This window comes from Phyllostomus hastatus, unplaced genomic scaffold (assembly GCF_019186645.2).
Source record: "Phyllostomus hastatus isolate PE091 unplaced genomic scaffold, TTU_PhHast_1.1 phas_contig_38, whole genome shotgun sequence".
Taxonomy (NCBI): Eukaryota; Metazoa; Chordata; class Mammalia; order Chiroptera; family Phyllostomidae; genus Phyllostomus; species Phyllostomus hastatus.
Window position 1 is genome coordinate 27,539,246 of NW_025333869.1, and position 27,953 is coordinate 27,567,198.

At 37.9% G+C, this 27,953-nt stretch overlaps 1 protein-coding gene and 1 non-coding gene across 3 annotated transcripts in view; both read right to left on the reverse strand.

The window, feature by feature from the left end:
* Window positions 1–7,630: 7,630 nt before the first annotated feature.
* Window positions 7,631–7,765, reverse strand: LOC123821244. The gene has a single exon (XR_006786093.1). It is a non-coding gene; the product is annotated as a U8 small nucleolar RNA (small nucleolar RNA).
* Window positions 7,766–8,551: 786 nt separating this feature from the next.
* Window positions 8,552–27,953, reverse strand: part of DDX50 (DExD-box helicase 50) — a 33,127-nt gene continuing 13,725 nt past the window's right edge. For both annotated transcript variants that reach the window (XM_045842375.1, XM_045842376.1), the window contains 8 exons: window positions 27,555–27,704; window positions 20,802–20,963; window positions 20,232–20,351; window positions 19,400–19,473; window positions 19,022–19,181; window positions 17,124–17,258; window positions 11,056–11,100; window positions 8,552–9,049 (listed from right to left, as the gene is read on the reverse strand). In XM_045842375.1, coding sequence (XP_045698331.1) covers window positions 8,771–9,049; window positions 11,056–11,100; window positions 17,124–17,258; window positions 19,022–19,181; window positions 19,400–19,473; window positions 20,232–20,351; window positions 20,802–20,963; window positions 27,555–27,704 — 1,125 coding nt within the window. In that variant the 3' untranslated portion in view covers window positions 8,552–8,770. The remainder of the gene's footprint in view (window positions 9,050–11,055; window positions 11,101–17,123; window positions 17,259–19,021; window positions 19,182–19,399; window positions 19,474–20,231; window positions 20,352–20,801; window positions 20,964–27,554; window positions 27,705–27,953) is intronic.

Genomic DNA, 27,953 nt, shown 5'->3' on the forward strand with positions numbered 1-27,953 from the left:
AGGCGGAGCCGCACGTGGTCGTTCGTACGCACCGGTTGTTCACAGTCCCTGCGTTTGGTGAATGGACTCCTCTGCCCCTGAACTACCGGGTGTGTACAGTAGGCTAGAACTGGAAGGAACCACAAAGGTTGGCTTTGTATTCAAACACGGGCCAGATTCTTGCTCCGCCTGGCCTGATAAATACAGACTTGTAGTTGCTTTTTAGTGGCTCCTTTTCGATGCTTTAGATCATCGGTCCCTAACATTTTTGGCACTGGGGACTGGTTCGCTTGCTTGTCCGCCACCCACTTCCTGCTGTGTGGCCCGGTTCCTAACAGGCCACGGACCGGTACCGGTCAACAGCCGCAGGTTTGGGGACCCCTGCTTTAGATTATCATGAAAAGTTTCGTGATACGTGTATTCTTGATAATTTTGTCCATTCTGAAAGGAAGCGCCCAAGCTTGGTGTAGAACTAGAATTCAGCAGGGTCTGGTCATTTATTCATGCACTCAACGAACTTCCTAAACTTCCTCTGAAGTAGTAATCCAAAGAATTGAGAGCCAATTTGTCATAAAATCATTTTCAAAGATGGGTTAAGGCCCTGGCAAGATAGCTCATTTGGTTAAGAGCATCCTCCCAATACACCGAAGTTGTAGGTTCAATCCTGGGTTAGGGCACACAAAAGAATTAACCAATGAATGCATAAGTGAGTGGAACAGCAAATTGATGTTTCTCTTCCTTTCTCTCTAGAAAAGCAGTAAATACGTTTTTTAAAAAATGGGTTGAAATCATGGCTGGCTTTGAAAACTTGCCTTTGAAAACCTGTACAATTTGCTGTGATTTGTACACATTACCTGAGTTTCTCCAGCATGAAATGTGTGTAACAGAACCTACCTCATAGTTTGCGAAAATTAAGATAATGAAAAGGGGTCAGCAGTGCCTGGCACAAAGAGCACAATAAATGAAAGCTATTAAAACTCAAAGCAGTGTTAAAGTGTTTAGAAAATTCAAAATGTAGCCCTGGCTGGCGTGGCTCAGTGGACTGAGCGTGGGCTGTGAACCAAAGTGTCGCAGGTTCGATTCCCAGTCAGGGCACATGCCTGGGTTGCAGGCCACGGCCCCCAGCAACCACACATTAATGTTTTTCTCTCCCTCTCTTTCTCCCTCCCTTCCCTCTCTAAAAATAAATAATAAAATCTTTAAAAAAAAAGAAAATTCAAAATGTAATCATTTTATGACAAAAGAAAATGCTGCAAGTTTTATTTCTGTATTTCACAAGACTAGTTTAATGGCACATTTTTAAAATGACAGTTTATTCGTGGCTGGTGTGGCTCAGTGGACCAAGTGCCAGCCTACAAACCCCAAAGTCGCCAGTTCAATTCCCAGTCAGGGCACATCCCTGGGTTGTGGGCCACGTCCCTGGTTGGCGGGTGTGTGTGGGTGTAAGAGTATGAGAGGCAACTGATCAATGTATCTCTCATACATCAATGTTGCTCTCCCTCTTTTTTTAATTTTTAAATTACTTTTATTTTTTAATTTAATCTCTATATTTTCCAATCTTTCCCTCTTTCATCCTTTCTTCAGTTCTAAAAATACAATCTTTAAAATGACAGTTTAAAGACAAATATGCCATGTTTCACATAAACTATTATTTGACTTTTCAGTCTCAAATTTTAACAGATAAATTTGTGTAACATATACTCTGGGATGTCCTTGAGCCAGGGGCCTTGATTTACCCATCTTTGTATCCTTAAGATTTCAGACAGTGCCTGGTACATAGAGGCCTGTCATAGAAATGTTGATCATTAAAATGGCATTGTGTCACCATGACTGATATGGCTCAGTAGATTGAAACTTGTCCTGCACACCAAAAGATTGCTGGTTCGATTCCTAGTCAGGGCATATGTCTGGGTTGTGAGTTTGGTCCCTTGTTGGAGCACGTGTGAGAGACAGCCAGTCCAAGTTTCTCTTCTCATTGATGTTTCTCTCCCTCTCACTATCTCTCTCTAAAAAAAAATAAATTAAAATCTTTTTTAAAGAATGGCATTGTAGAGGAAAAGGGGAGAACCCCTTGAAATAAATTTTAGCTATATGTCCAGGCAGGAAAGTAATTCAATCATCCTGGTATTAGGTGTGAGAAAAGGAGGAGCCAACATGAGTGCAATCAACCAACAGACTAAGAAAATGCTTAACATCTGGGACTTTGGGATTGTACTGCAGACTTTAGAAGACATGAGTAAGGGAACATTCCCTGCCTCAAGTTGATAAACCACAGTCTGGTTGATAAACCACAAAAGTACGTGACACTGCTGTGTGTGATACCTCTATAAATAGTGTAAGTAGCCCTGACTGGTGAGGCTCAATGGATTGAGTGCTGGCCTGTGAACCAAAACATCGCTGGTTTGATTCTCAGTCAGGGCACATGCCTGGGTTGCAGGCCAGATCCCTGGTTGGGAGTGTGTGAGAGGAAACCAGTTGATGTACTCACAGATCAGTGTTTCTTTTCTCTTTGTCCCTTCCTTCTCCTCTCTCTAAAAATAAATAAAACCTTTTTAAAAAGTGTAAGGACATTTTTATCACCAACAGATGTTCAACAAGAGAGAGAACGAGCTCAGAACATTACTAAAGGAAAAATGTTGTCAAGGCTTATAAAGTATGTAAGTTCCTTTGTAACATCTGCACGTAGGCACAAGGCCAAAATTATGAGGAAACATGCCAAAGGCCCTTTTTGGCTCAAAGGTGGCCAAATTCCTGTATTGAATCTAGTCATCAGTGTAAAATTTAGTAACAAGTAGATGAGTTTTATATACATTTGATAGGAAATGTGAGGTTCTGCTTGGATATTAGCTGCATGAGACTACTTTCCTCTGATGTAGATGATATATGATATCTTCATAAAATTAAGGGGAGAATTTGTTGCAAAAAGTATGTATACATACTTGTACACACGTAGTGAATTCACGTCTGCACAACAAAATGCAGTAATTATCTCTGATGTGATGATTATGGGTAGTTTTTATTCCATTCATTTTTTCTATTTTTTTTAGATTTCAACAATGGACATATATTACTAATATGAAAAAAGAATGTGGCTTTAAAAACTTATTAAGCATAACCCCAAAATATATGAAACAAAACACTGTGAGAGGAGGCTCTCAGCATTCACATCTAAATGTGAACTCATTATAGGTGGGGTAATGGTGACAGAAGGAGATTTGACTTTGGGTGGTGAACACACAATACAATATACAAATGATGTATTATAGAATTATATGCCTGAGCCCTGGCTGGTGTGGCTCAGGGAACTGAGCATTGGCCTGCAAACCTAAAGGTTGCCGGTTTGATTCCCAGTCAGGGCACGTGCCTGGGTTGTGGGCCAGGTCCCCAGTTGGTGGTGTGCAAGAAGGAACCAGTTCATGTGTCTCACTCATTGATGTTTCTCTCCCTCTAAAAATAATAAAATCATTTTTTAAAGAAAGAATTGTACATCTGAAACCTATGTAATTTTATTAACCAATATCATCCCAATAAATGCAATAAAAATTTTACAAAGCCCTGGCTGGGTAGTTCATTCAGTTAGAGCAAGGGTACCCAACCCCAGGGCCACAGACTGGTACCACCTGTAGCCTGTTAGGAACTGGGCCACATAGCAGCAGGTGGGCAGCAGGTGAGCAGGCAGGTGAGCAAGCAATCCAAGCTTCATCTGTATTTACAGCCGCTTGTTGTCATTTGCATTACTGCCTGAGCTCCACCTTCTAGTAGATCAGCAGCAGCATTAGGTTCTCATAGGAGTAAACCCTAGAGTGAACTGTACATGGGAGGTATCTAGGTTGCGTGCTTCTTATGAGAATCTAATGCGTGGTGGTCTGCAGTGGAACTGAGGCGGTGATGCTAGTGCTGGGGAGTGGCTGCAAATACAGATAATCGTTAGCAGAGAGGTTTGCCTGCACAGAGACCACAATAAATCAACTGCTTGAAGACTCATATCAAATCCCTATCAGTGAGTGGCAAGTAACAATTAAGCTGCATCTGGTGGCAGGCTATAAAGCAATCGCCCCACCCCCATCTGGGGAAAAACTGTCTCCCACAAAACCAGTCCCTGGTGCCAAAAAGGTTGGGGATGGCTGAGTTACAGTGTTGTCCTAACACACCAAGGTTACAGGTTCTATCCCCAGTCAGGGCACATATGAGAAGCAACCAATGAATAAATAAATAGAACAACAAATTGATGTTTCTCTGTCACTTTCTAAAAATCAATCAACTTTGTAAAAAAATAAAAATACATGAATAAATGTGAATTCATTATTCAAATATCTAATGCTTAAGGTAATAAAACATTATTTACTAATTCAACAACTGAAGAACAAAGCAACTGATTCAAGTTCAAATAGCTGGCCAGAGAGCACCAAACTGGAGGTTCTCAATGGCCAAAAAGTGGTACCATGAAGTTCTGGGCTCTATGAGGAAGGAGCAAAATAAAGGTAAGGGGTTGAATGCAGCCTAAAGCTGAGATTTTGGTGAGGAACTTGCCCTGCCTCTTCCTTGTCCCAGAAGACATGGAAAGTTATTTAATCTTCTTAGGACCTACCTCACTTTCCTTTTATAGGGAAGCCAACCTTTAGCAAGAAGACCCCTTAAATGCATCTCCACCCTGCTGGCATTTACCCACATGCTTATCTTTTTTCAATCTCTTTCCTGAAACACTTCAGTGGCCAAAACAAAGCCTATAAAACATTCCAAGATATAACAGTTGCTGTGTTTTCATTACTGCTTTCCCTATAGTGAAGATCCCAGCAATAAGAGCTATTTATTATTCACCATATTTAGACCTGTTTAGCAGCTTATTGTGTCTTTATCCATTTTCCTGTTCCTTTTATCTGACTAAATTCATGTCCAGAATCTTTTTGTGGGGCTAGGTGCCCTTGTGCAGAGCTCTCAATTCATTCTTTTTAGTCATTGCCATGGGCTTAAGTTTATGTGTCCAATTGTGTCACTAGATTCTGAGCTCCTGCAGGCAGAGATTCGGCACTCCCTAATTCGCCTTTGTACCCCAAACATAGTGCCTGGGACATTATACACACACAATGCATTTTGACACAAGTACTAGTGCTCACACACCTAGAAACAGAGATCCTATTTCATCTTGGGTATAAATCCAGAGTTCACAATTATTCAAATCAGATCCAACTGAGATTTTTGCCCCGTCTTAGTTATCTAGAGCCCTGTTCCCCATAATCAAAATTTCTTCCTTTCTCAGTCCAGCATGGAGAGAGTCCTTCCCTATATCTGGGCTTAAGTGAAACGTGGCTGTTCCTGAAAAATACTCCCCTGGCAGCTTTCTCACATATACAGGTGTGTTGCTCATTCCCTCACATTCCATGTACCCTGCCTGGTGTCAGTGTTCTCTTCTGCAAACTATTACTCCTTCATCCTCATGTAAATACACTTGTCTCTTCGAAGGTATATTGTATTAGCACCCTATACCCCTCCTAATTACCTCCTAATTCAGGTAATTTAACAAGCTCCACTATTCATTGTATTTGGCTACCTGGTTTCTCCCTTCCTCACTTCTGGTCTGTTTTCATTCTAGGAAACTTCATTGCCCATGAAAACTATCCACATAAGCCATGGCTTCTCAGTTCTTTGACCACCTCAAATGAAATAACCTTTGCCCCCAATAGGCCTACTATCACACCCTGCACCTGTCTTCCCAAGTGCTGTACTCGTGAAATCTCAAATTCAGAACCCCTCGCTGACCTTCAGTCCCTTGGCCCTTCTATACTCTATTATCAACCCCATCTTTACTTCAACCTCTAGGCAGTCCAGACTCTATGGACCATTACTTTGGTCACTTTTGCTGAGTCCTTAACATTAAAAACAAATTTTAAATTTATTTTTAGAAAGAAACATTGATTTTTCGATTTTTGCTTACAAAGCCTCTCCCTTTTCAGTTCTATACTTTCCCTGGGCAATCACATCTACTACCTTAATGACAATTACCATTTTTTATTATAAATCTTTAGGACAGATCTCTCCTGCTTTTGACCTATAAATCCAACTGCCTACCATTTATCTCCTTTTACATATCTCATGAGATACTCAATATTAAAATATATCTATTCCTGAACTAATCATGTTCCCTCTCCCTACATAGCTTTTCTTGCTTTGTCCTAGTAGCTTATCTTAGTGACAAAAACCTAGGTTTTCGTTCTGCCTCCTCCTCATCCAATTCAAAGCACTTAAGTCCTAACAATTTTACTTCTTAAAAACCTCCAAAATCTTTCTCAATGTCCACTGTGACTACTTAGTGCAGTGGTTAAGAGTGTTGGTTCAGAAGCTAGACTTCCCTTGCTTCAAATCCTCCCTCCACTATGTGTCATCCAGCTGAGTGGTTCTGGGCCATCAACAGCCTCTCAAGCGCCTCAGTTCTCGTGACTAAAAATGTATTACCTATCATTAGTGAAGACCACCATCACCTCTATTTTGGATTACTCTAATATGTGATTTTCAACCTTTTTCATTTCATTGTACTTATAAACTACTTACTGAAATTCTGCAGCACACCAAAAAATATAGTTTTTGCCAACTTGACAAAAACAGGTATAATCTGGATTTACAAAAAATAATAATAGTAATTACCTACCCTTTTTTGCTCCAAAGTGACTTTTTAAAAAATCAGGTGCCTATATTTGTTTATAAGGATTTCTGGTACCAAGAATTAACCAATCAGATGCAACCTTATTATGCCATGTGACCAGTAAGATGCAACTTCTATTATATGATTTATATATTTATGATTCAAAATGGCATTCACACCAAACGGCTATTGTGATGGCTGTTGTCATTCTTTTAATTTGACAATATTAGGGAAAAAGAGGTCAGTGCTACTGACTAAATACTCAGGTATAACGTATTTTTTAAAATTCTTGCAACACACGGGTTGAAAAATCACTGCTCTAACAATACCTTTCATTTTTTTAAAGATTTTATTTATTTTTAGAGAGAGGGGAAGGGAGGGCAAAAGAAAGGGAAATATCAATGTGTGGTTGCCTCCCCCCCACCTCCCCTCCCCCTCCCCCATTCCTCCTTCCCCCTCCCCCATTCCTCCTTCCCCCCTCATACTCAGGACCTAGCTGGCAACCTAGGCATGTGCCCTGACTGGGAATCAAACCAGTGACCCTTTGGTTCACAGGCCAGCACTCAATCCACTGAGCCACACCAGCCAGGGCTGCTCTAACAATATCTTAAGAAGTCTCCTGGGCCCTGGCCAGGTAGCTCAGTTGGTTAGAAGCATCATCATCCTAATACACCAAGGTTGCGGGTTCAATCCCTGATCAGGGCACATACAAGAATCAACCAATGAATGCATAAAACAACAAATAGTTGTTTCTCTCTCTCTCTTCCCCCACCCCCTTCCTCTCTCTAAAATCAATTAAAAAAAAAAAAAAAAAGCAAGCCTCCTGTCTTCCAGTCTGGCCCTTCTGCAACCCAGTCTCCTCAGTGCAGCCAGTAATCTTTCTAAAACACCAATCTCATCATGTTAATTTTTACTTAAATCTTCCTAAGGGTTCCCACTATTCCATTCCAGGGAATGTTTGAACTCCTTAGCAATGCACAATGCACACAAACTTTTCTTTTCCTCCCAGGAAGAATCAGATAGGAGCAATCAGGATGTTGCAAGTTCTGCTTAGGCAGAAAGGCTAATCACAAATAATGTGAACTTAATCATTACGTTATAATCTTCCCTTTAAAAGGAAGAACAGGTAAAGATTATCCTACCTGACTACTGTGTAGTTTTTAAACTTAGGCCCCTGTATTAATTCCTTCTCTCTCCTTTTTCTGTCCTCTGCTTGTCACATGCAAACCACACTGAACATATTATAGATCCTTAGACTTACCATGTTATTCCTTGCCTCTGGGATTCAGCATATGCTGTTTTCTCTGTCTACCAAGTCCTCTAAACTCCTCTTCACCATACACATAATACCCAGCTAGATCAACTGGTACTTTTGCTTTACTTCTCCTTTTAAGCATCACTTCTGAAAGTCTTCCTAACTCCTTAGACTGGTTAGGTATCCCCTAACCAGGTCCTTAGCTTTCATCCCTACCTTCACCTTAGCTGTTAGGTATTACCTTCATTTTAGGAGCTCGGTGTTAATCTCATTCGTAGTGGCTTGTCTTTAGAATTTAAGTTCATTGAGGACAGTGACCATGCCTAGTTCACCTCTATATCACTAGTGATTACTATAGTGATGGACACATGGTAGACAGTCCAACCATTATCTGTTGTATAAATTATTGAATGTGCATTCCTTGCACACCCTTTTAATTAACTACACCTAGAATTTCTTTTTACACCTAGATTTTAAAATGCTATACCTAACTAATCATATCACCAGTTTATAAGACCCTTTAATGTGGAAGAGATCTCTTGTTATATCCTATGGAAGGACTAATCTAAATACAGATACACATTTTGTAAAATGCAAGTGAACTTAAGTAAGATTAACTCGACTGCCATGTTTTATAAAAAAATTTAAAAGATTATATTCAGGAAAATTCTAACACATAGTGAAAAAGAGATAATAAAAGGAGGTTTTTTTATTCAAAGGTGTAACTGGATAAGTAGATTTGTTTACATCCATTCTTGTGAAATACTTTTTAAAAAAATACAACCAACTTCTTTGTAGCAGACACATACCTCAACTACAATGATCTAATTTTTGGTGGATAATGTACATGATTAGGCAGAAATAGGTATGCTCACACTGGTAGATTAATTATCAAATTCTCAGTCAAAACTTCGCTTGTGGCCCCCGCTTCGTGATCGATTTCTATTCCCACTTCGTCTTCTACCATCTTGTCGACTTGCTGACCGACTGCCCTGTCGACTCTGTCTGCCTGCCCGGCCACCAGATCGACCACCTGACCGACCTGAGCGACCTGACCGGCCACCAGACCAGCCACTCCTCTGTCTGGAATTAGACGACGTGTTTCCATCATAATATTCTTCAATTTCGGGTAACTTGGATGGCACTGACAGTATCCAGTCTGAATCATGCCACTCTGCCTGTTGGGGGAATTTACAGGATTAATATAAATGCAAAAGAGAAACTATAAGCAAGCACATGAGTATAGGATACTTTTTCTCATACCTATTGGCCAATAGCAGCTAAAGGCCATTAAATTCAAAGTATGTGGAACAAAATTTAAAACCAAGAAAAACCCATTGAAAGCATATTTACTAAAGTCCCTAAGTTTTAGTCTTAGTTGAAACTCTCAGGCCCATTTTGAGATTCTCAATTCATATTCAATTTATATATTCTGGGGAGGAGTGGAAGAGGGAATAAAGGTAATAAATGGTAATGAGAGAAAAATACAATAAAATATAAACTATTAAATATTTATACATTCTAAAAGAAGGTACTGATTTCTCTTCATAAAACAAGCTATTAATAAGTAGTACATGGCTATCAGTAGGTACATCGACAGAAGCAAGGAGTGAGAGCTGATAATGGAGCTTAAAACCTGTAAACACCAGCTGAGGACTAAAAAAATGTAGCCATTGAAAACAATTTGGTATCAGGATAACTCAACATAGATAAATCGGCAGCTCATGTGAGCATCACTATGTTACATCCTTCTACATTAACTGTTCTGCATTGTGATCATGAGTTGCCAAGCAAAGTTAATACTAAAATAACTTGTTAAGAGTGAGCAGAGGCAAACACCCATATACACCACTGGTGGCAGTATATGACCAAAGCCTTCAAAATGTGCAAACCATTTGGCCAAACAGTCATCTTTAAAAATTCATCTTTTAGAGCCCTGACCAGTGTGGCTCAGTTGGTTGGGTGTCATTCCACAAAGCAAAAGGTCACAGGTTCAATTTCTGGTCAGGGCACATGCCTAGGTTGCGAGTTCAGCCCCCAGATGGGCACATGTGAGAAGCAGCCAAAATGTTGCTCTCACATTGATGTTTCTCTATCTCCCTCCTTTCTCCTCTCTCTAAAAATAAATAAATAAAATCTTTTAAAAATTCATCTTAAAGAGATAAACATGGCAATATATAAAGAGTTAGCTATAATAACTTTTAGGGCTGACCTGTTTATAATACTATATTAGTGGAAATAATCTAAATGTCAGAAAATAGGACATTAAGAAAAGTTCGACACCCATAAGGTCAAAATGTCAGGGAGCCATTCAAAAGAAATAACTGTACAGTTGACACAGAAATGTATTCGCAGTATGTTCTGAAAGTTTTAAAGACTTAAAAAAAAACAATCCCCTCTTGTTTCAAATTATGTAGATAAACATGCACAGGGGTGCAACAGACAAATTCTACACTGTAAGAACCTGGTGGACAATCTTTCTTTAACAGATAAAATATAGGCAAGTTTTTTAAAAAGAGAGAGAAAAGAGGGAGAATCTACAGATTAAGAGACTTAAGAAACATCAAATTATAATGTATGAACCTCATAGACATTATATTAAAAAATACTTAGGCGACAACAGGGGAAATAAAGTGTCCTTAGCATTGTATGGTAATATCTGTGGTTGAAATGATAGAATACCTAGAATCTGATTCAAAAGTGTAATACTGGAGAGTGGGGAAGTGGATGGAAGTAGACATCAGGAGCTGATCATTGTTGAAGCTGAGTGATGGGTACATGAATATTTTTGTACAATTCTATTTTTTCAAGGTTTGAAATTAGTTATAAAAATATTTTAAATTATGCCCTGGGTGGCGTAGCTCGGTGGATTGAGTGCGGGCTGTGAACCAAAGCATCGCAGGTTCGATTCCCAGTTGGGGCACATGCCTGGGTTGCAGGCCATGGCCCCCAGCAACCGCACAGTGATGTTTCTCTCTCTCTCTCTTTCTCCCTCCCTTCCCTCTCTAAAAATAAATAAATAAAATTTAATATATATATTTTATATTATGATACAGAATGGATTTTTTATGCTAAGGAATTGTTAAATGATTTAGGCATGATAATGATGTTGTGATTATGTTCTTAATTCCTATCTTATAGAGAAACATGCTCAACTCTTTAACAGATAAAGAATTTTAAATACCTGTAACCTTTCGGACTCAGTTGTGGGAACATCAAAACAAACACCCTAAAGGCAAAATAAAAACATTTTTGTTTAGATGCATGAGTTGATTTTTTTTTTTACACCTAATATGCTAATACTTGCTGGTAATCTTTATATTTGCTACAAAAAAAAAATCAGGTGTATCCCATGATGGCTTACAGGATTAAAACAGCTAATACACAATAATGCATGACAGAGTGGCTGCTTACTGTATTTTCTAAATCTGAAAAGTAACTAAACACAGTATTTAACCAGAATCTCCTACTACTAAGAATCCAGAACATACTCTAGAAGAGTTTTTGTGCTCTAGAATCCAGAGCACAACAATAATGTCGTTCCATGTCCTCGATAAAATGATCTAATAAATTCATTTAAAATTAAGTGCCAGAAAGTTTCCCTCCCAAAGAGCTGCAGTGTTTAGCAGATAAAGAGGTAATCCAAGATGTAAGGGATTAGCAGATGTGATCCAAGAAGTTTCCTATTTGGTCTTAATTGTCAGTTAAATTGAAGGTTAACTTAATATTCAAGTACAGCAACTAGCTTAGCCTTAATGATCTTGTTATATTTTCCCTCCCCTCCACATTTTTCCTGAATATGTATATTTGTCTCATTCTTGCCACAAATCTTTTTGAATGTAAATAATATTAAATTCTGACATAATTATTTCTAATACCCAATCAAGTAATTAAATTCTAAGCTAAAAGGAACCTCTGTAGTAAAATTAGATAAATAAACATAACATCTTTTCTCAAAAACATTAGAAGACATTAGTCACTAAGATTATAGACAGTTTAACTTTGCTATTTCATAAATGTATTAAAATACTTAGTTCACTTCATTATCCTCTTTAACAACCAATAGCAAGCTACTCAAAATTCAATATTGCACCCCAGTTGGTGTGGTTCAGTGTACTGAGCGCCAGCCTGTGAACCAAAGGATTGCTGGTTCGATTCTCAATCAGGGCACATGGCTGGGTTGTGGGCCAGGTCCTCTGTGGGGGCGCATGAGAGGCAACCACACATTGATGTTTCTCTACCTCTTTCTCCCACCCTTCCCCTCTGTCTAAAAAATAAATAAAATCTTTAAAAATCAATATTGCATATTCCCTAAACAACAGAGTTGTTTAGCTGTTGCAATCATACGTTATTGGGTTGACCAAAAAGTCTGTTATGTTTTTTTCATAGGATGGCTCTAGTAGTGCTTACTTGTCTTTAACTTCATTTAAAACAATGTTGTTAGATTGTATTGTGAGAACTATTACATCAGTATACCTTTTTAAAAAAACTTACAAAACTGGTGAATTTTTGTGCAGCCATTTTAATATCAAAGATAGAAGAAGATATGCAACATTTTTGGCATATTATGTTTCCTTATTTCAAGAAAGGTAAAAATGCAACTGAGACTTCTGGTCAAGATGGAGGTGTAGGTAGACACACTTTGCCTCCTTGTGCAACCATAGAAAGAATTACAACCAGATCTCAAAATTATTAACACCCAGAACCATCAGAAAATCAAGCTGTATGGAAGTCTGACAACCAAAGATTTTAAGAAGACACATTCATTCAGACCGATAGGAGGGACAGAGTCACAGAGATGGGCAGAGAGACAGTGTGGAGTGGAAAGGCTGCAGTAGCAGCAGCAGGAGAATGGACAGGAGGGATATCTTAGAGCGAGTGATCCCAGCCCCAGGCCAGACAACAAAGCTCAGGGTTCCAGCATTGGGAAGACAGATCCCCATTACCTCTGGGTGTAAAAACTAGGGGGATGGTTGGGACAACAGAAGAAACTGCCGAATTTTTGCCATTTAAAGGACCAGCAACAGTCTTAAAATGTACACAAACTCACCCACTCCAGGATTCACCACTGGCGCAGCAGCTGGAGTGTCCCACACAAGAAGGAGGTGAAGTGACTGGAAACAGGGCAAATGCTGCGTGAACTGCCAGGAGCCAGGCGGCAGTTCCCCTTGCAGAACCCTCCACACACAGCCACAAGCAGTGAAGAGGGTTGCCCTGCTCTGGCAATTACTAAGGCTCAGCCTACACAATTTACACGTGCCTTTTCTATATAGACCATGCTACTAAGACAGAGAGTAAAGCAGCTCTACTGAATACAAAGAAACAAGCACAGGGAGGCAGCTAAATTGAGGAGACAGAGAAAAATTAACAAAACCCCAGAAAAAGAATTAAGTGAAATGGAGATAACCAACCTTTTAGATGTAGAGCTCAAAATAATGGTTATCAGGATGCCCAGAGAACTCCTTGAGTACAGCAACAACATAAAGGAAGAAATGAAGGTCACACTAAGTAAAATAAAGAATAACCCACAGGAAACCAACAAAGAAGGGAAGTAAACTGGGATTCAAACCAACAATTTGGAACAGAAGGAAAAGAGAAATATTCAACCAGAACAAAAAGTAGAAACAAGAATCAAAAAAAAAAAAAGAGGATAGGCTAAGGAACCTCTGGAACATCTCCAAAGGTGCCAATATCTGAATCATAGGGATACCAGAAGGAGAAGAGGAAGAGCAAGAAACTGAACACTGGGACTTCCGGCAAGATGGAGGAATAGGTGGACACACCGTACCTCCTCGCACAACCAAGATTAGAACAACAATAAATTACGGTCAGCATAACACACAGAACTGACAGAGGATTTATCTGAATGGAAGTTGGACAGCCAAGAAGTTGAAGTAGACCCATTCATGCAGACTGGTAGGAGACAACGAGCCGAGCGGGCGCGGGGCTGGCGCGGGTCGGCAGCGCACGGAGGTCGGGGGAAATTTGGCGCGGAATCGGCACGACAGCCATCCAGGGCGCAAGAATGCAGCGGTGATCCCTGAGTACGCAAGCTGCGGCTGCCGGACCCAGTGGGGCAGCGATTGTGGACCAGGGCAGAGCTCGCAGCCCAGGAGCCCGGGGAAGGGTGTGGGCCCAGGAGAACTGAATTGCGGCCATTGATTCCCTCCCATCCCCGCTCCCGCCCCGCCCCCACATATAATGTCACAATCTAGCGACTGGGGTGCTCAGCCCCGGTGAACACCTAAGGTTCCGCCCCCCACCGTAACAAGAGCGACCAGACCGAAAAAAAAAAAAAATAGGAGAGACAGGGAAAGACATAAGACATGTGTACAACAGAGCAGATCAGTCCCCCAGGACTCATCCTTTTGAGTGACCAAGAAATAGCCAATCTATCAGATGCACAGTTCAAAATGCTGGTGATCAGAAAGCTCATGGAATTGGTTGATTTTGGGCACAATTTAGATGAAAGGATGCAGGTTACCATAAAAGAGATGCAGGAAGATACGCGGAGGAGAGCCAATAGAGAAAGGAAGGAATCTGAGACTCAAAACAATACAGTGGACCAGAAGGAAGATAGAATCAACCAAGCAGGAAAGCATGATGAAATAAGAATTCAAAAAATCGAGGAGAGCCTTGGGAGCATCCAGGACACCTTTAAACATTCCAACATCCGAATTATAGGGGTACCAGAAGGGGAGGAGCAACAAGTGGAAAAGTTATTTGAACAAATAATACAGGAGAACTTCCCCAATCTGGCAAAGGGAACAGTCTTCCAAGAAATCCAAGAAGCTCAGAGAGCCCCAAAGAAGTTGGACCCAAGAAGAAACACACCAAGGCACATCATAATTACATTAGCCAAGGTAAAAACGAAGGAGAGAATCCTAGAAGCAGCAAGAGATAAGGGGACAGTAACCTACAAAGGAGTTCCCATCAGACTGTCAGCTGATTTCTCCAAAGAGACCTTACAGGCAAGAAGGGGCTGGAAAGAAATATTCCAAGTCATGAAAGACAAGGACCTACATCCCAGATTGCTCTGTCCAGCAAAGCTCTCATTTAGAATGGAAGGGAAGATAAAGTGCTTTTCAGATAAGGTCAAGTTAAAGGAGTTCATCATCACCAAGCCCTTATTTTATGAAATGCTAAAGGGACTTATCTAAGAAAAGAAGATAAAGAAAAGACATGTATCGTAAAAGGACAGCAAACTCACAATTATGAACAACCACACCTAAAGCAAAACCAAAAGAAACTAAGTAAACAGCTAGAACAGGAACAGAACCACAGAAATAGAGGACACATGGAGGGCTAGCAGCAGGGGGATGAGAGGAGGGGAGGGGGGGAAAGGTATAGAGAATAAGTAGCATAGAATGTAGGTTGAAAATAGATAGGGGGAGGGCAAGAATAGTACAGGAAAGGTAGAAGCTAAAGAACTCATAAGAATGACACATGGACGTGAACTAAAGGGGGGGAATGTGGGTGGAAGAGGGGGTACAGGGTGGAGGGGAGGGAAGGGGGAAATGGGACAAATGTAATAGCATAATCAATAAAATATATTAAAAAAAAAGAAACTGAACACTTATTTGAAAAAATAATGAAAGAAAACTTCCCTAATTTGGCAAAGGAAATAGACATACAAGTCCAGGAAGCACAGAGTCCCAGATAAGTTCAACCCAAAAAGGAACACACCAAGACACATCATAATTAAAATGCCAAAGTTTAAAGATACTCTTTTTTTTTATTATTATTTATTTTTAGGGAGAGGGGAGGGAAGGAGAAAGACAGGGACAGAAACACCAATGTGTGGTTGCCTCTCACACCCCCTACTGGGTCCCTGGCCCACAACCCAGGAATGTGCCCTGACTAGGAATTGAAGTGTGATACTTTAGTTCACAGGCTGGCGCTCAATCCACTGAGCCACAGCAGCCAGGGCTAAAGAGAGAATCTTAAAAGCAGCAAGAGAAAAGCAGAGAGTTATCTACAAAGGAGATCCCATAAGACTATCAGTGGATTTCTCAAAAGAACCTACAGGCAAGAAGGGACTGGCAAGAGACTGGCAAGAAGTATTCAGTGATGAAAAGCAAGAACCTATAACTTAGATTACTCTATCCAGCAAAGCTATCATTTAGAATGAAAGGGCAGATGAAGTGCTTCCCAGACAAGGTAAAGCTAAAAGAGTTCATCACCACCAAACCATTTTTACAGAAAATGTTAGATTTATTTAAGAAAAAGATCAAAGCCATGAACATTAAAAAGGCAACAAATTCACAACTATCAACAAACAAATCTTAAAAAAAACCAAAAACAAACAAATAAACAAAAAACTAAGCAAACACAGAACAGGAACAGAATCACAGGTACGAAGATCATTTTGAAGATTATCAGCTGGGAAGGGTAAGGGGGAGAATGGGGAAATGGGGCAGGGATTAAGAAGCATAATTGATAGGAACAAAATACATGGGGAAGTTAGAATAGCATAGGAAATGGAGAAGCCGAAGAACTTACATGCATGGCCCATGTACATGAACTAAGGAGCAGGGGGTTACTGGAGGGAAGGGGGGTACCAGGTGGAGGGGGTCTAAGGGGAAAAATTGAGGCAACTGTAATAGTATAATCAATAAAATAAACTAAAAAAAAAAACAACTGAAATGCAAAAAAAGATTTATGCAGTGTATGGAGAAGGTGCTGTGTCTGATAGAACACATCAAAAGTGGTCTGCAAAGTTTCTTGGTATTATTGACACTTTGGCCAAATAATTCTTTGCTGTGGGACTATCTTATGCATTGAAAGATGCTTAGCAGCATCCTTGGCCTCTACCTCTACTAGATTGGCCATCTAGTGAGATGCCAATAGCGGGACATAGCCAATATGCTCAAAATATCCAAATCAATAGTTATTGGTGAAAATGAAAAGTGTGTCTTTTATTTTACGGAAATAACCTAATGGACTTTTTGGCCAACCAAATATTTAGTCTTACAGAATAAACACATAAACCACACATAAATATAAAAGGGCAGAAATGTAAATAACTTGGACACTAGATAGTCAAACTAAGCAGAATAACTTAGTTTTATATAATAAGGGGTTATTTAAATAACTCCCCCAAAATTTACAACTGGAAACAAACCAACATATGAAGAAAATATTACTTATACCACTTTAGACTTCAAAAAAAAGAAAACCAAAACCTGTTAGTCTTCATAAACATTTACAGTAGTTTATTAAAAAGCTTTTTATTTGCCTAGAAACGCCTACCATATTTCCTTTTAGGAGGCACATTCTGGTAATTTGGGACACGGCATTACTACTCAGCTTTCTGTTAAGTTCTTTCCAAGCACAGCTGACATCCTGTATTTCTTCTGGGCTTTCCAGAGTTATGGTCACAAACCCCTTAAGGAATAAAAGTCACATTGTTTGGGGAAAAAAGTAGCAGCAGCAGCAGCAGTGAGGTTCTAATTCTATATTCCTTCATGACAAACATGCCAACTTATGAGCCAACAGTATAACATGACTGCTAAAAAAAATAATGTCTTTGAAACTATATCAATAGAAGATGAGTGTTTATAGATCACTGAAAGTACCATTTTTAAAATTTTTTTATGTACTCATTTTAGAGAGAGAGAGAGATGAAGGGAGAGAAAGAGAAATGTGGATTTTATTGTTCCACTTATTTATACATTCATCAGTTGATTCTTAAATGTGCCCTGACCAGGGACTGAACCTGCGACCATGGTGCTATGGGACATTACTCTAACCAACTGAGTTACCCAGCCAGGGCAAAAGTACCATTCTTTTATGCACTGCTGTAAACACTATATTTATTTCTGACCCTCATGCTTTAAGAGATTAGAGCATCAGAGAAAAGATAGGTAGTAAAGAATTAAGGAACTCAATTCTGAAAGAGTCCAAGTTAGCTTAGAGTGGAAAAACAAGAGGACATAAATCTCTTCAAACTTTTTAGGGACTATTATATAAGCAAAAATTACTTGTTCTGTAAAACTTCACTGTACAGGAACAGGATCAATATGAAGAAGATATATGGAGGCATTTATTTAACAAGTATTTCAGAGTGCCCTCTACGTATGTTCCAGAGACTCTACTACATGCGAGAGATTCAGTAGTAAATAGTCCTTCCTTTCATGGAGGTTACATTCTAGTGTATGGGAGAGGGGGGGTGGGAGTGGTGGAGTGGGGTAGACGCATATAGGGTGGAGAGGAGGAAAGAGAGGGAGAGAGGGGAAGGGAGGGATAGAGTTGGACATTAAGTCACTCTCAGTCCTGGCCGGGTAGAGCTCAACTGGTTAGAGTACCCCCAATACACCAAGGCTGCCAGGCAGGGCACATACAAGAATCAACCAATTAAAGGAGAAAGAGAGAGAGAGGGAGGGAGAGAGAATCAACCAATGAATGCAATAAGTAGAACAACAAAGAGATGTTTCTCACTCTCTCTCTCCGCCTCTTCCTTGCTCTAAAACCAATTAAAAATATTTTTTAATTAAAAAAAATAAAACTAATCTCATTAAATAAGAATTCTTATAAAAAAAAAAGGTCATTCTCAGCAAAATGACATTTGTCTAGACCAGTAACATCTGCCAAGTGGAAAACACCAAATGACCCAGCTGTACTCACTTATGCTACACCACATAAGTCACATGCAGTTTCCTCTCCTGCTCCTTTTGTTCTCCTCTCCCACCAACTCTCTCTCACAATCTCTCTGTGACTCTCTCCACCCAGACATCAGAGAGCTCTTTTTCTGATGGGGCCCCTCACCCAGTGTCTCCCCTCACCTATAACACTGTGAGTAATAATACATCTCTGAACTACTTGCAAGCAATGGTTGTGGTGTCGTTTGACATCTGACACTGACATGGCAGGGGGTCAGTCAGGTCAGGTGATGTTACACACACACACATACACCCTCAACATATACAGGCAATCCTTACTTTGCATCATTCTATGTTAACTTCACAGTTTATTTCTTGATTGGCATGGCTCCAAGGCAACTTAAAAAATGAATAGGTTTTGGTATGCAAGTTTTAGTTAAAACACTGCAGTGCAAAATGAAGATTTCCTGTATTTCTCTCTAGATAGATAGCTATGATTCAACTTCAGTGTTTATTTCAAGCACATACAATTTTCTCAGAGATTTCTACCTTATCAGAAGTGATCAAAGATCGTGGTTCAAAATTCGATGCTCCAGAGATATGGGCTAATGCTGCAGCCAGTGCATCCACTGCCCCTTTCTCTTCTATCAGTCTCTGAGCTGACGGTCGGAAAAAATCAACAGCAGCATAAGAAACGGAAGCCAGAGACCTATGGTTTAAAAATAGCAAATTTTCTTCGTCAAGGCAAAGGGAAATATTTAGAGAATGAATGGGAAAAGAAAGAGCAACGTTTTTATATTTCAATATAACTTAAGTATCTGCTGGTAAAACTGGTGATTAAATTTTCTGATATTTGAACTAGAAGAGCTTAAAGATGAATAGCCTAATACAAAAGAAAAAATTATTCAGCAAGGTCAGAAAGCATACCTGATGGCATCCATGCTTTTAGATTTAACTAAATCCATTGTAGAAGGAACACCTACACGTTTAAAAGTAATTCCCTGAAAATGAAAGAATTACATTAAAGAAAAATGGAAGTCTTTACAATTAATTCCTAAATTAATATAGTTTGTTGAATTTCCATTTCTTGGACTTAGAGATTTCCAAGCCCTAGCAGATGAAAAGATCTGTTTTTTCTAATAAATCACCAATTATAAAATCTAGAAAGAAAAAAGATTTTTTTGAATTGCCCCTTAGTTACAAACATGGAATTTCACTTGCAAAATAAAGCTGATCCCCAAAAAAGAAAATAATGATGTTTACCACTATCAATTTTTTTCTTATTACCCTATCTCATTTTACAAACTACATGAAAGAGTATTTAAAAACACACCATAAAAATAAAAAATGTGAACTACCACAAAAAATCCATACCACAAAAAAATGTGTATTTTCTTATAGAAACTGGCTTATGCACCATTACTCAATATAAGCTTCACTGCTACACCAAGACAATGTCACAGTCACCATTACAATGCTGAACACTAAGAATTACTGAAATCACAATGCACCTTTGATTTTGGTATCAAGGGAGAAATTCAATAGAAAAATGAGAAAGTCAGCTCTTCTCTCTCCATGTTAAAAGCTATTATTAAAACAAAGTCTTGTAGCTAGTATACACTTAGCTTTCCACATGCTTCTCACATCCGAATGCAGCTTAAACTGAGAATAAAGATTTATCTGTGAGAACAATAGAAAAAATTCTTTTTAAAGGTACCATTTAGATAATAAGCCTGAAATAATTTAACTCTCTACTTACTGCTTTTTGTTCCACATATCTTAGTTGACCTCTTTCTCTTGGCTGATAAAAGCATATGCAAATCCCTGTCCGGCCAGCTCTACCTGTGCGTCCAGAGCGATGAATATAGGACTCAACATCCTAAAAATAAAAGAGGTAATACTTTAAAAAATCCTAGCAAGTTACAGTCATTCCAGCATCCAAATAATAATGCTAATAACAAAACTACTGCTACCAATAATATTTTCATTTCAATCCTGTTGCTTTTTTTGACATTCCAAAGAATTCTTATGCATTAAGTTTGGGACAAAGGGGTTATGATTTAAAACCCTAGTATCTACCTTATCCCAGGACTCTTTATATGGCAACTTTCTTTAATTCCTTTCATGAGTACATGTTTCAAACACAAATATTGAAGTTAATAATTTACGAAGGCATCAGATTCTGATCAATTTAAGCACCACAGTGACAAAAAAAAATGGCAAAGAGCAAGAACATATAACATTTTTCACATCCAAAGCAACATCTTGTAAATAAAATGTAAATTATACAGCTGTTCCTATTTTCCAAAAATCAGATCTCATTCCCTACCTGTGGAGGAGAACTCTGAATCACCAGGTCAACCTCAGGAATGTCCAAACCACGGGCAGCTACATTGGTTGCAACCAAAACTTTAAAACTACCTTCTCTGAAGCCTTTCAGTGTAATTTCTCTTTGTGACTGTGCAATGTCCCCATGTAAACACTGGGCATTCTATTGGAAAAGGGGAAAAGGAAGTGGCATATAGATCATACTTACAATTGACAGTACCCTAACACCATACACTCTGAGCTCTTTTTTGTTGTTTTTTTAATCTGATTGTCTGATCACTATAACACATACTTATTGTTAAAAAAAAAAAAAAAAAGGAACATTACAGAAAAGCGTCTCTTAAAACCAGCCTCCTAGTAATTCATTGCTAGCAGTTTGGTGAATGTTCCTCCAGATATATATATTTTTAAATACACACACTTCTCACATATACTAGCATATACTCTAATTTTATTTAAATCATCTTAGCCCTTTTCCACATCTATAATATACCATTACTTAATTTTTTAGAACTATATACATATGATTCCTTCATATGGATGCAGTATCATTTCTTTTAGCAATACCCTAGCAGTGAACATTTGGGTCATATCCAAATCTTCACTTTCAGAAACAATACTGGAGTGAACAACACTGTACTTGTACCTCTGGATACCTCAGTATGTGTGTATTTCAGCAGGATGCATATCTAGAAGCTGAATTTCTGGGTCAAATATTAAAAGCATTTAATAAAAGAGGTTATACCCATTTACTCTTCAACATTCTATGTTTATTTTCTCATACCCTACCTACCCTGTATATTATGAGTCATAATTCTTGTGACCCTAATAGGCAAAAATGATTTCTCAATGTTATTTCAATTTACATTTCTATAATTTTTACTGAAGTTGAACCTATTTATACTATTTATATATTTTCCGACCACTTGGTTGCAAATATTTTTCCCAGCATTATAAACTAGTATTCTAAGCCACTATTAAAATTTAAGTTTATAATAACAATTAAACCCCAACCATGTCTAAACCTTAGTATTTAAGCCTGACATATTCATGAGTTAATTCACTGAGTACTTACTATGTGCAAGGCACTAAGCCAGGTTCTGAAACAGCCATAAAGTAACAGTCCAGGAAAAGGCAAGTTCATAAGCATTTTCAATATAGTGAGACATGTGCTATATAACCAGGTGCAGGGCACTATAGAAACACCTAACAGGGAAACCTAATTCAATCTTACTTAAGAAGATGGTAGCACTGAAACTGAGACCTGACACATAATAAGGAACTAGTAGTCAGGTAAAAGGGTGAACAGGAGGCTAGAGAGTTCCAGGCAGAAAAATACAGAGTGTGTCTGGGGAACTACAAATATTTGAGCCAAATATTGCAAAGTCAAAGAGTGAAAAGGAGAAGAGGTGAGAGATGAGGCTGAAAGAAATATGAATTTTATCCTGAGGACAATATAGAACAATTGAGTGTTTGTAAGCAGATTATCATGAACATATTTGCATTGTAGAAGGAACACGCTGGCTACAACATATAGAATGTATTAGAATGTATAGAATGTACTAGAAAGCAAAAGCTAGGGAGACCTAGGTAGCAGGCTATTGTGGAAATTCAAAAGAGGTACCACATTTTGCCGTGTATAATGTACACTTATTTGCCCAATTTTTGGAAAAATAAGGATGCTCACTATACATGGGTAGTACTAATTCTGTATCTATATAAATGTTTTTAATTCTTTCATTTATGCTTATGTGTTAAAAGTGTAACTCTAGAAAGCAATAACGATATCCATATGCAAAACAATACCCTGGAATACGGTCAATGTTTCCCCTCCTAAATATAAATAAATAAATAATTGATTTATTTATTTCAATAAAAATTAAAACAAAAGTTTTTTCCCCCTGAAAGTTTGGACCAAAAACATGGGTGCAATTATATATGGCAAAATATGATATCCCTGGCCCCATCAAGGCAGTGACAATGACCATCTATTCATTCAACAAATATTTAGTAATACACAACATTTTGGGCACTAGGAGTAAAATGGCAAACAAAACTTTAAGACCACCACAGTCATCATGGTCTTTATACTCTGGTGGGAAACATTAATCAAATAATTTGGCACACAAATAAATTTAGCAAAAAGTCTAATGAATAATTCATGGGTCTTAGAGCCAAAGACCATTTATAACAGGACAAACTGACCTAGTGTGGTACAAGGTAAAGGTCCCTGAAAAGTGGTTCTCTGGACTGATGCCTGAAGGTTGAGTAGGAGTTGCTAGGCAAGAGCTCTGTGGTGACAGAGATGGCATGTAAGGAGACAGTGTAGTAAATGGGGGGAAATGTAGTAAGAAGATGAGGGTGGAAAGGTAAGTAGAGACTAGGCTATAAATGAATTCAAGAACTATTAGTAGATGAAACTGGGAGGATTTCATGAAGGGAGTGGAAATGAGTATAAGGGAAAGGAACATTATACATGACTCCCAGATTTTGAGCTTCTGTAGCAACAGTAAGAGAGAATCCAAAAAACACTTTGTAGTTAACTAGATGGCAAATGCTAAAAAGAAAAGTCAAGGGTGATAGATTTCTTGCTTACAGATAGAGATATCATTCATCAATAGGGAGTGCTGGAGAGAGAGTAGGTAGGAATATAGGAGAGAATGAATTCAATTTTAGGTACATAATAGACTGTGATATCTGTAGCCAGTACAGTAAACACAGGTCTAGATACTGGAGACAGAGCTAACCTGGGAAAAGATTTGGACATCATCAGCATATAGACAGTATTACAGGAGTAATGAGACATATGCATCTCTACACACAGCTATACTTCTATATTTCTCTACTGAATGTTTGCTGTAAGTATTGTGCTAAACAATAATTAAATGATTCTCTTTAAATCTTAAAGTATAAAAAATTATTTAATACTACTTTTAAAAATGAAAACACGGGCACAAAAATAAGAAGTGACTTATGTAAGTTTACACAGCTAGTAAGTAACACAATTGGGAGTTAAACCTGATCTTTCTGACTCCAAAGTCTTTGCTATTAATCACTATGCTCACAAAGAATATTTTGACTGAGAAGAAACAGTACAGAGGTTAGAAATGTGAGGAATGTCAAAATTTAAAGCACAGCAATAATACAGAAAGACCTTAACAAAATTGGGAAAGATTAGCCAGAGGAATGAAAACTTATATGATATCATGGAACCTAAGTTAAATGGTTTTTTCCCCCCTCATAATAAAAAAGTCACTTTATTATTCAATTCTCAAAATTACATGTGTTTTAAGGAAGGAAACATTATCTTATTACTTTTTTTAAAAAGCCATAAGCAAACATAGCTTAAGTTAGATAGTTTTTCATAGTGAATTTTTCAAATTCACTTTAAAAAATCTGATACAACACTAATTTTTCACTTGATAACTAGTCCTTAGGGGGACATAATACATCTTGTATCACCCATAATGATAGGCTGCTACTACTTTTTACCCACACAGCAAACCAGTGGAGGAAAAACTGCATTACTCTCAACCATAGAAAATGATTATCATTCAGTAAGAGGGGATCTCACCCAATCTTTGCAGCAAGGTAATTCCTCCCCATAAGATAAAGCAATAGCTTCTAAGACAGCTGCTGCTGAGTGTTCTGAAGCAATAATAGGAAAGGTAAATCAACTATGCTCCAACACTGTTCAGCATCTATCTGTTTATTCTGGATACAAACCTAAAGCTATGCAATTAAACACACAGGAAAGATGATGACAGTGCAGCCTTTGAATTTCCAGTTCCCACATAAAAACAGAGCAAAAAGGATAACAAAATTAAAATCCACAGACAACATCTATGACAAAACTAAGTGACAAGGTATCTTCATGATTTCTAAAATATGAGCAAGTAGGGACAACAGCTGTATATATGTGAGGAATTTGCTAGTCCTAAGAACAGATACTCCCTGGAGAGCATACTGGGTCAATTTGAGACTAACAGCTAAAACTGGGAGAGAGTTTTCACGCATTGAAGGGTGACTGTGAGGAGCCGGAGGTAAGGTCTGAAAGAGGCTGGAGCAGCCTGGACCCTGTGAGGACTTTCAAAACGAACAAGCCAATGCTTCCTTGCCAGAACATGGCCCCACACTGAGGAGAAACTGTTGGACCTAGAAGCCAAACTGAGGATGCCAGAGATAGCAAAAAAAAAAAAGGGAGAGAGGAAGAGAGGGAATATATCTAGATAAAAGTGATGGAAAAAATAGCTAGAGCTGAGAAAGCTAGGAGACCTTTTTTTTTTGAAACACCTTTATTGCAGTACAATTTACAAACTAAATTCTTAAACACTAGCAAAAATAAAAGAAGCAGCAGCTCTAGAGCTATGAAGTAGAAAACTCATACCTGCCCATCTAAAATTCAGAAAGATTAATTTCGTCTAAAAATGTATTATCAGAAAAGATAACAGTTAAACCTTATAAAAGTTAATTAGGAAGGGGAAAAAAGACTAAGCAGACTAGTATCCCCACAAATAATGAAAGAACTCTAGAAAGGCATGTACACAAAACAGATGAAAAGTTTAGCATATTTCTGAATGAGCTAAAATTTTTTTAAATGATGTATGAAAGAACAAGAAATACCAAAACGGGAAAAGTTAAGAACTAAGGTGAAATGACTCAAGTCATAAGTAGAAACAAAAAATAAACACTTCACACAACTGAAGACTATACTGGAAGGAATACAAGATTGAGTATGCACACTAAACGATGCCTTAAGAATGGTAAGTTTTGAAAATTGAAGAAAAAACTGAAAAAGATTTGAGATAAAGTGAAAAAGGAGAAAGGAAGAGACAACATACTTGTAACAAGTGTCTGTTAAGAAAAACCCCAAAGCAATCAAAATACCAAAAAATTGTAATTCAAGAAAACTATGCTGAAATTAAAAACATATACATTTAACACTAGAAATTGCATGTGTACATTGTGTACCCAGAAAAAGTGACCAAGAAAACCACTAAAGTATATTCTACCATAAGTACTGATTGTTATTTTTATTTTCTAAAGATTTAATTTATTCATTTCTAGAGAGAGGGGAAGGGAAGGAGACAGACTAGTAAAGAAACACTGATGTACAAGAGAAACATCTCAATGAGTTGCCTCACATGCACTCCCAACCAGCAACCTGGCCCTCAACCCAGGCATGTGCCCTGACTGGGCTCACAGGCTGGCACTCAATCCACTGAGCCCCATCAGCCAGGGCAACTGTTGATTTTTAAAGAAAAAGAAAAAGGTCTTTTGCATTCAGGCAAAAGACCAAAATCACTTATAAGGGAAAAAAATCAGGCTGGCATCAGACATTTTATGGTATGCTTTATTCCAAACACAATTAAAAAAATTAAGATAATGAAGGAAAGAAAATTTGAACCAAGAATTTTATATCCAGCCAAAATTATTTTCAGGTATAAAGCTACAGTCAAGCTATTATCAACAGGCAATATTGTTTCCATGAGTTTTTCCTCAGGAATATACTAGATAACAAGTCACAGACAAAAAATTACTAAAAAGAACTAAAGAGACAATGACATAAAGACTAATGGCATTATTATAATGGATGTTAAATTAACATCACAAAAAGAGAAAGAACTAGACATTAAACACCTCCTGATGGAAGTATACCACCTATAAAATAGTTTTGCTCCAAATAAACAAACCTAAATTTTCAGAAAATACAGAAGACAGAGGAACATGTTAAATAGTATCACATAGAAGCAATACTCTATCAGGGGTGTTGAACCTTTTGGTGTCTCTGGGCCATGCTGGAAGAAGAGGAGTTGTCTTGAGCCACATATTGTGACATGTAATCACAAAAGCAGCTCATATTTCAATAAATTTATGATTTTGTGTTGCACTGCATTCATAGCCATTTTGAACCACATGCAGCCCGTGGCCACAGGTTGGATGACCCTGCCTAGATTATGGAAACTTGGCTTCTTAAACAACAATAAAAAATCTATAAGAAAAAAAATAGGAGGAATCCATATATTAAAGAGACTCAATGATATCACACATTGAAAGAATCCTACTTGGTTCCAGATTCAAGGAAAAAAAAAAAAAAACTATAAAGGGCAAAGCAAAGCATTTATGAGGTAACTGAGAATCTGAACACTAACTGGTATTTCAAGGTATTAATTATTGTTTAAATAACAGCATAGTGAGATTTAAAAAATAATCCTTTTCTTTAACAGACACATACCCATTTTTAAGGAAATATGTTATCCAGGGTTTGCATCAAAATGAGTTAGGAGTAGGAAGTGAGTAGAATTTAGATGAAATAATTATTGCAGCTAGAGAATGAATACATAGCGGTTCATTACACTGCTAACTTTTATATGTTTGAAATTTTCTTCAGTAAAAAGTTAAAAGAAAAAAAGACATGGACTTAATATTCTGATTCATTCATTAAGTATTTGTGATTTGTTTTGTAATACAAACTCTAAAGTATTACCCACTCTTACCCGCAGACACTCAGTATGTTTCAATCTCTGTATTTTCAAACTCACATTTGCAAAATCTTAAACCTGATGAAAACGGAGAATTCTATCCTGACTTAACAGATTATGAGAGGGTAGCTACAACTGCTTTCTAAATCAGACTGAATTCTACAAATGACTATTGAACCTGGGCCACAAAGGACAATATCGTTTTTTGTTGAGTGATTCATCCCTATTGAATCATGGTTTCTCAATTACAGAAACCATGAAAAAAGACTTACCTGTTTTATGTGTGGATTCATGGCCATTTCAGTTACATTCTTTTTGGTCTCACAGAAAATAATAGCCCTCCCTTCAGAACCACTGTAGACTTGAAGGACATCTCCAATAACTGCTGGTCTCTGAGACCAATGACACTGGATAGCCAAATGCTTTGAGGAAACAAAATACCAAATATCTATTTCATTAAAATTAGTAAAAATTATTTTTCTTGTACATTTTTTTCTCTCTGTTCAAGAATTGGCCTTGCTGGGAGACAATAAAACAAAGATTCTGCCCAATCCCATTTAAAAACAATGTACAAATGGCTATATATAGGCGAAGGATAAAAAAATAAATATACTGCAGTATATTTATATAATGGAATACTACTGAGTACTTAAAGGGAACCAACCAAAAGA